Source organism: Phyllopteryx taeniolatus, chromosome 10, assembly GCF_024500385.1.
Source record: "Phyllopteryx taeniolatus isolate TA_2022b chromosome 10, UOR_Ptae_1.2, whole genome shotgun sequence".
Taxonomy (NCBI): Eukaryota; Metazoa; Chordata; class Actinopteri; order Syngnathiformes; family Syngnathidae; genus Phyllopteryx; species Phyllopteryx taeniolatus.
In genome coordinates this window covers 29,694,621-29,704,035 of record NC_084511.1, presented here as the reverse complement: position 1 = coordinate 29,704,035, position 9,415 = coordinate 29,694,621, and the positions used below count along the sequence as shown (strand labels likewise).

The 9,415-nt window shown below is 47.8% G+C and overlaps 2 protein-coding genes and 1 pseudogene across 7 annotated transcripts in view; all 3 read right to left on the bottom strand.

Moving 5' to 3' along the window:
- Window positions 1–9,415, bottom strand: part of LOC133485289 (protocadherin gamma-C5-like) — a 294,682-nt gene that overhangs the window by 197,020 nt on the left and 88,247 nt on the right. The window lies entirely within an intron of this gene.
- Window positions 23–4,249, bottom strand: LOC133485304 (protocadherin beta-16-like). Its single transcript, XM_061788796.1, has one exon. The coding sequence runs from the start codon at window positions 2,619–2,621 to the stop codon at window positions 168–170; it is 2,454 nt and encodes an 817-aa protein (XP_061644780.1). The 5' UTR covers window positions 2,622–4,249; the 3' UTR covers window positions 23–167.
- On the bottom strand, window positions 5,423–8,875 carry LOC133485303 (protocadherin gamma-A4-like; annotated as a pseudogene).

Sequence of the window (9,415 nt, the reverse complement as noted above, 5' to 3'; positions counted from 1 at the left end):
CCTTTGAGGTTCCACTACCAAATCTCTTCTCCCCTTTCCAACGAGAAGATGCCCTATTTCTGTGTACTTTTACTCAAGCCTAGCTTTCAGGTTCTGAACACGACTGTAAATGAAATGTAATGACTTTAAAATATGTATCAATCCAAGAACAAGGCTTCTCCGTGATATTAACTCTGAAAACAAACATATATTGAAACAAGTGTACTGATTTGACTCACCAAAGTCGACATCCGAGAGCAGTTCCCCGACGTCTGCTCGCCGCCGTGCGGCACGTCAGCGTCCGCTCCGTCCACACTCACTAAACTTTGACTCACGGCTTGCGTGTTCGTCACGTGACTCTTGGCGGCGGCGCACGCCTCGTAGTTGTAGACGTGCGGGAGCGTCCCCGCCGTCCCCAACGTGTCGCAGTAGCGCGGCGGATAATACGGAATGACGGGGAGGTCGGAGCGGTACAGGACGCGAGACCGTCTCCACCTGTACACTTTGAGCGACGCGATAAGCAGCAAGCAGGCGACGAAGAGGAAGGAGACCGCGGCCAAAGCCGAGACTAAGTAAAAAGTCAGCCGGTCGTCGTAGTCCTCGCTAAAGTCGTCGGCGAACTCCGACCTCAGCACTTCGGAGAAGCCGTCCGCCAGCGCCACGTTGACCGCGACCGTAGCCGAACGAGAGGGCTGCCCGTTGTCCTCCACTACGACAGTCAGTCTTTGTTTGACAGCATCTTTATCAGTCACTTGGCGGACAGTTCGCATTTCTCCATTGTGGAGGCCCACTTCAAACAGCGCCCCCCTGTCTGCGCCCCCAAATTTGTGCTGCACTTTATAGGAGAGCCAGGCGTTCTGTCCAGAGTCCACATCCACGGCCACCACTTTAGTCACCAGATATCCCGCGTCTGCCGAACGAGGCACCATTTCGGCGTGCGGCTGGACCGGGTACAGGACCTGAGGGGCGTTGTCGTTCTGGTCCCGGATCAGGATGCGAACGGCGGCCGCGGAGCTCAGCGGAGGGGATCCGGAGTCGCGGGCGCTCACGTTGAAGTCGAACGACTTGATTTGTTCGTAATCGAAGGATCGCAGCGCGCGGACGACGCCGCTCTCCGGATGGACCGAGACAAAAGAAGACACGGCTGCTCCGTGAACTTCTTTCTCCTCCAGGAAGTAAGACACTCGAGCGTTCCGGCCCCAGTCCGCGTCACCGGCACTGACGGTCAAGACGGAAAAACCGGGAGGGTTGTTCTCTGCTACGGTCTTCCTGTATTGCGACTGATGGAATTCGGGCGGGTTGTCGTTCACGTCGGATATTTGAACGTTGACGTTTTGACTACTAGACAGAGGCGGAGAGCCTTGGTCGGACACTGTTATGGTCACGTTATATTCGGGGACGCTCTCCCGGTCTAAGAAGTTTTCGGTCACTATGGTGTAGTAACCCGCTAACGAAGACTCGATTTTAAACGGGACGTCAGCGTTAATGGCACACTTGACAACACCGTTGCCGTCAGCGTCGTCATCATTCACGTTAAAAACAGCCACGGTTGCACCTGGGGGAGAATCCTCAGGTATGGACTGAGAAAAGGACATCAACTTGATTGTGGGGACGTTGTCGTTCTCATCAATTATGTTCACAATAACTTTACATGTGTCTGTATAACCTCCGTGGTCACTGGCCTGAACGTTTAACTGATAACTCTTCGATTTCTCAAAATCTAATTTACCTGAAACTTTAATCTCGCCAGTTTTAACATTTACATCAAAAACCTTTTCTGTGTCTTTCGTAGAACGAGTGGAATATGTGACGTCACCATTGAGGCCCGCATCAGCGTCGCTTGCACTCACAGTTGCGATCAAGGTTCCTGCAGGTGAATTTTCTCGCACATCGACCTTGTAAACAGGTTGAGTGCACACTGGCGCGTTGTCGTTGGCGTCCAGCACAGTGATTTGAATTCTCGCCGTCCCTGATCGATGTGGCTCACCACCATCTGACGCAATCAGCATGAGTGTTAGACTCTCCTCCTGTTCTCGGTCTAAAGGCTTCTCTAAAACCATTTCCATGAATCTGGCTCCATCTGGTTGATTTTGTACTTCCAATTTAAAATGATCTAAAGGCTTAAGAACATATTTCTGAATAAAATTAAGTCCGACATCAGGGTCATCCGCATTCTCGAGTGAGAAACGAGTGCCCACTGCAGCATTTTCAGTGATTTTCAAATGAATTTCCGACTGAGGGAAGGACGGACTGTTGTCATTAATGTCCACGACCTCCACTGTCACGCGATAAAGTTGGATGGGATTTTCTAAAATGATGTCGAAAGTGAAGCTGCAGGGCGTCGTCTTTCCACAAAGCTCCTCTCGGTCGATGCGCTCTTGAATGACAAGTGTGCCTTTGTCTCGCTTGAAATCAACATACTGTCGGCCTCCTTTGCTAATAATACGAGCTTTACCTGCTACTAGTCTGGCCACATCCAAGCCCAAATCTCTCGCAATGTTCCCCACGAAAGAGCCTTCCGCCTGCTCCTCCGGTATGGAATAGCGAGCCTGTCCGCTCACGGAGCGCAGCTCACAGAGACAAAGAACGACAAACAGTGTGCGCCATCGGCCTCTGACAGCGCGCATCCACAGACGCTCCATCGCGGATCCGAAAATATCCAAACAGCGACAAGAATCCTTGACAATAAAAACCGAATCAAACACGAGAATCCACGGAAAACGTTCCTCGTCGAATGGCGAGCAGAGCGTCGTCTTTCTCGTCTGCGAAGCTCGAAAAGGAGTCCGAGAGGAGGACTGCTGCACGGACGAGTTTCCTTCGAATTCAATGACGTAGCACGAGCGGCGCTCAGAGCATTTTGGCGGTAGTGCACCTCCATGTGATTGCCAACGGAAACTGCTTTTTTTGATTTTTAATAATCTGGGGCCACAAAATAACAAAATAGCAAGACTGGACAATTGGATGTTGTACTTAACGCTTTTGGAATCGGGTTGTTTGCATTTTCTATTTTATCAATATGACACATATGTGAAAAAAATGCTGGACAAAATATTGATCTCAAGATGTTAAAATAATTTCATAAATAGCGTTTTCTTTTGCAAAAGTTTAATTTTAAAAAATACATATATACTTAACTGATATTTTTATTTTGTTTGGAAAGAATGCATTCAATATTCAATCCAGACTATTTTTAAAAAAATCAACAAAAGGTATGACAACATGAACAAATGTTGAGAATGATGACACAGATATGATACCTAAACTTCAAACAACAATACAACCACGAAAATAAGGTGTTAATACATAGCTACGGAGGAAATTGATTTCAGCGAATAGAAAACGCAGATAAAAAAGAAGAACGAACGAGTTTGAATAGCTGCTACAACTTCATTTGTATGTCTGAATAGTCAGCTCCAAGCAATTCCAGCACCATGGACAACGACAATGAACATCCAGCCCAACACATTTGAATTGTTACCAAAAGTTGTTTACTTTTCATTTGAGTTCATAATCATGGCTAGAAAACTATGATTATCCAATTAAACAAACCTAGATACAATATTTCATATGTAATAAGTCCGTACGGTGCAAAAAAAGGACAATTAAAAGGATGGATTGGCATCCACTTCCCGAACTGTTCCTCCACCTGCTCCCTACTTTCACTGCAGATCACGACCGTCCAGCCATCCATTTTCTGAGCCGCTTCTCCTCCTTAGGGTCGCCTATCCCAGCTATCATCGGGCAGGAGGCGGGGTACACCCTGAACTGGTTGCCAGCCAATCGCAGGGCACATACAAACAAACAACCATTCACACCTACGGGCAATTTGGAGTTGTCAATTAACCTACCATGCATGTTTTTGGGATGTGGGAGGAAACCGCAGTGCCCGGACAGAACATGCAAACTCCACACAGGCGGGGCCGGGGATTGAACCCGGTCCTCAGAACTGTGAGGCAGACGCTCTAACCAGTCAACCACCGTGCCGCCTAGATCACAACGTCATCTGCGAAAATCATGGTCCACAGGGATTCCAGTCTGACCTCATCTGTCAGCCTAGCCATTACCACTGCAATCATGAAGGGGCTCGAGGCTGATCCCTGATGCACTCCCACCTCCACCTTCAACTCCTCTGTCACACCTCACCACTGTCCTGCTGCCCTCAAACATGTCCTGTATTATTCTGACATACTTCATCAAGTGTGGTGGACCAGGAAGTGGCAATGATTAGTAAGGGGGAAGTGAGAAAGGCATTAAAGAGGATGAAAAATGGAAAGGCTGTTGGTCCTGATGACATTCCTGTGGAGGTATGGAGGCATCGAGGAGAGGTGGCTGTGGAGTTTTTGACCAGCTTGTTCAACGAATTCTAGTGTGTGAGAAGATGCCTGAGGAATGGAGGAAAAGTGTGATGGTGCCCATTTTTAAGAACAAAGGTGATGTGCAGAGCTGTGGCAACTATAGAGGAATAAAGTTGATGAGCCACACAATGAAGTTATGGGAAAGAGTAGTGGAGGCTCGACTCAGGACAGAAGTGAGTATTTGCGAGCAACAGTATGCTTTCATGCCAAGAAAGAGTACCACAGATGCATTATTTTCCTTGAGGATGTTGATGGAAAAGTACAGAGAAGGTCAGAAGGAGCTACATTGGGTCTTTGAAGATCTAGAGAAAGCCGATGACAGAGTACCCAGAGAGGAACTGTGGTACTGCATGCGGACGTCTGGAGTGGCAGAGAAGTATGTTAGAAAAATACAGGACATGTACGAGGGCAGCAGAACAGCGGTGAGGTGTGACAGAGAAATTTAAGCTGGAGGGGGGACTGCATCAGGGATCAGCCCTGAGCCCCTTCCTTTTTGCAGTGGTGATGGATAGGCTAACAGATGAGGTTAGACTGATGCTTTCACTGCAGATCACGACGTCATCTGCAAACATCATGGTCCACAGGGATTCCAGTCTGACCTCATCTGTCAGCCTATCCATTACCACTGCAAGCAGGAAGGGTCTCGAGGCTGATCCCTGATGCACTCCCACCTCCACCTCTCCACTGTTCTGCTGCCATCGTACATGTTCTGTATTATTCTAACATACTTCTCTGCCACTCCAGACCTCCGCATGCAGTACCACAGTTCCTCTCTGGGTACTCAGTCATAGGCTTTCTCAAGATCTACAAAGACAATGTAGCTCCTTCTGACCTTCTCTGTACTTTTCCATCAACATCCTCAAGGAAAATTATTCATCTGTGCTCCTGTTTCTAGACATGAAACCATACTGTTGCTCGCATTCCTCAGGCATCTTTTGACCCGCTAGAATTCTGTTGAACAAGCTGGTCAAAAACTCCACAACCACCTCGCCAACATGCTTCCAAAACTCCACAGGAATGTCATCAGGACCAACAGCCTTTCCATTTTTCATCCTCTTTCATGCCTTTCTAACTTCCCCCTTACTAATCATTGTCACTTCCTGGTCCACCACACTTGCCTCTTCTACTCTCCCTTCTCTCTCATTTTCCTCATTCATCAAATCCTCAAAATATTCTTTCCATCTAGCTAGCACACTTCTGGCACCAGTCAACACATTTCCATCTCTGTCCTTAATCACCCTAACCTGCTGCACATCCTTCCCATCTCTCTCCCTCTGTCTGGCCAACCTGTATAGATCCTTTTCTCCTTCTTTAGTGTCCAACCGGGCATATATGTGATCATATGCCTCTGGTTTGGCCTTTGCCACCTCGACGTTTGCCCTACATCGCATCTCAATGTATTCCTTTCTCCTCTCTTCAGTCCTCTCAGTGTTCCACTTCTTCTCAGCTAACCTCTTTCCTTGAATGATTTCCTTTACTTTGAGGTTCGACCACCAAATCTCTTTTCCCCTTTCCAACGAGAAGATGCCCTATTTCTGTGTACTTTTACTCAAGCCTAGCTTTCAGGTTCTGAACACGACTGTAAATGAAATGTAATGACTTTAAAATTTGTATCAATCCAAGAACAAGGCTTCTACATGATATAAATTCTGAAAACAAACATATATTGAAACAAATGTACTGATTTGACTCACCAAAGTCGACATCCGAGAGCAGTTCCCCGACATCTGCTCGCCGCCGTGCGGCACGTCAGCGTCCGCTCCGTCCACACTCACTAAACTTTGACTCACGGCTTGCGTGTTCGTCACGTGACTTTTGGCGGCGGCGCACGCCTCATAACTGTAGACGTGCGGGAGCGTCCCCGCCGTCCCCAAACTGTCGCAGTAGCGCGGCGGATAATACGGAAAGACGGGGAGGTCGGAGCGGTACAGGACGCGAGACCGTCTCCACCTGTACACTTTGAGCGACACGATAAGCAGCAAGCAGGCGACGAAGAGGAAGGAGACCGCGGCCAAAGCCGAGACTAAGTAAAAAGTCAGCCGGTCGTCGTAGTCCTCGCTAAAGTCGTCGGCGAACTCCGACCTCAGCACTTCGGGAAGCCGTCCGCCAGCGCCACGTTGACCGCGACCGTAGCCGAACGAGAGGGCTGCCCGTTGTCCTCCACTACGACAGTCAGTCTTTGTTTGACAGCATCTTTATCAGTCACTTGGCGGACAGTTCGCATTTCTCCATTGTGGAGGCCCACTTCAAACAGCGCCCCCCTGTCTGCGCCCCCAAATTTGTGCTGCACTTTATAGGAGAGCCAGGCGTTCTGTCCAGAGTCCACATCCACGGCCACCACTTTAGTCACCAGATAGCCCGCGTCTGCCGAACGAGGCACCATTTCGGCGTGCGGCTGGACCGGGTACAGGACCTGAGGGGCGTTGTCGTTCTGGTCCCGGATCAGGATGCGAACGGCGGCCGCGGAGCTCAGCGGAGGGGATCCGGAGTCGCGGGCGCTCACGTTGAAGTCGAACGACTTGATTTGTTCGTAATCGAAGGATCGCAGCGCGCGGACGACGCCGCTCTCCGGATGGACCGAGACAAAAGAAGACACGGCTGCTCCGTGAACTTCTTTCTCCTCCAGGAAGTAAGACACTCGAGCGTTCCGGCCCCAGTCCGCGTCACCGGCACTGACGGTCAAGACGGAAAAACCGGGAGGGTTGTTCTCTGCTACGGTCTTCCTGTATTCCGACTGATGGAATTCGGGCGGGTTGTCGTTCACGTCGGATATTTGAACGTTGACGTTTTGACTACTAGACAGAGGCGGAGAGCCTTGGTCGGACACTGTGATGGTCACGTTATATTCGGGGACGCTTTCCCGGTCTAAGAAGTTTTCGGTCACTATGGTGTAGTAACCCGCTAATGAAGACTCGATTTTAAACGGGACGTCAGCGTTAATGGCACACTTGACAACACCGTTGCCGTCAGCGTCGTCATCATTCACGTTAAAAACAGCCACGGTTGCACCTGGGGGAGAATCCTCAGGTATGGACTGAGAAAAGGACATCAACTTGATTGTGGGGACGTTGTCGTTCTCATCAATTATGTTGATGAAAACCTTGCACGTATCTGTATAACCTCCATGATCACGAGCCTGGACGTTTAACTGATAACTCTTCGATTTCTCAAAATCTAATTTACCTGAAACTTTAATCTCTCCAGTTTTAACATTTACATCAAAAACCTGCTCAGTGTCTTTGGTAGAGCGAGTGGAATAAGTGACGTCACCATTGAGGCCCGCATCAGCGTCGCTTGCACTCACAGTCGCGATCAAGGTTCCTGCAGGTGAATTTTCTCGCACATCGACCTTATAAACAGGTTGAGTGCACACTGGCGCGTTGTCGTTGGCGTCCAGCACAGTGATTTGAATTCTCGCCGTCCCTGACCGATGTGGCTCGCCACCATCTGACGCAATCAACATGAGTGTCAGGCTCTCCTCCTGTTCTCGGTCTAAAGGCTTCTCTAAAACCATTTCCATGAATCTGGCTCCATCTGGTTGATTTTGTACTTCCAATTTAAAATGATCTGAAGGCTTAAGAACATATTTTTGAATGTCATTAATACCAACATCTGGGTCATCCGCATTCTCGAGTGAGAAACGCGCCCCGGATGCGACACTTTCAGCGATTTCCAAATGAATTTCCGACTGAGGGAAGGACGGACTGTTGTCATTCATGTCCACGACCTCCACTGTCACGCGATAAAGTTGGATGGGATTTTCTAAAATGATGTCGAAAGTGAAGCTGCAGGGCGTCGTCTTTCCACAAAGCTCCTCTCGGTCGATGCGCTCTTGAATGACAAGTGTGCCTTTGTCTCGCTTGAAATCAACATACTGTCGGCCTCCTTTGCTAATAATACGAGCTTTACCTGCTACTAGTCTGGCCACATCCAAGCCCAAATCTCTCGCAATGTTCCCCACGAAAGAGCCTTCCGCCTGCTCCTCCGGTATGGAATAGCGAGCCTGTCCGCTCACGGAGCGCAGCTCACAGAGACAAAGAACGACAAACAGTGTGCGCCATCGGCCTCTGACAGCGCGCATCCACAGACGCTCCATCGCGGATCCGAAAATATCCAAACACCGACAGGAATCCTTGACAATAAAAACCGAATCAAACACGAGAATCCACGGAAAACGTTCCTCGTCGAATGGCGAGCAGAGCGTCGTCTTTCTCGTCTGCGAAGCTCGAAAAGGAGTCCGAGAGGAGGACTGCTGCACGGACGAGTTTCCTTCGAATTCAATGACGTAGCACGAGCGGCGCTCAGAGCATTTTGGCGGTAGTGCACCTCCATGTGATTGCCAACGGAAACTGCTTTTTTTGATTTTTAATAATCTGGGGCCACAAAATAACAAAATAGCAAGACTGGACAATTGGATGTTGTACTTAACGCTTTTGGAATCGGGTTGTTTGCATTTTCTATTTTACCAATATGACACATATGTGAAAAAAATGCTGGACAAAATATTGATCTCAAGATGTTAAAATAATTTCATAAATAGCGTTTTCTTTTGCAAAAGTTTAATTTAAAAAATACATATATACTTAACTGATATTTTTATTTTGTTTGGAAAGAATGCATTCAATATTCAATCCAGACTATTTTTAAAAAAATCAACAAAAGGTATGACAACATGAACAAATGTTGAGAATGATGACACAGATATGATACCTAAACTTCAAACAACAATACAACCACGAAAATAAGGTGTTAATCCATAACTACGGAGGAAATTGATTTCAGCGAATCGAGAACGCAGTCAAAAAGAAGAACGAACGAGGTCGAATAGCTGCTCCAACTTCATTTGTATGTCTGAATTGTCAGCTCCAAGAAATTCCAGCACCATGGACAACGACAATGAACATCCAGCCCAACATATTAACTGTTACCAAAGGTTCTTTACTTTTCATTTTGGTTCATAATCATGGCTAGAAAACTATGATTATCCAAATAAACAATCCTTGATAAAATATTTCATATGTAATAAATCTGTACGCGGAAAATGTTTTTTTTTTTTTTTTTTTTAAAAGGACAAAAGGAAC

Excerpts from the sequence above, each read along its gene's own strand:
- LOC133485304 (XM_061788796.1), bottom strand. The coding sequence starts at position 2,621 with ATGGAGCGTCTGTGGATGCGCGCTGTCAGAGGCCGATGGCGCACACTG.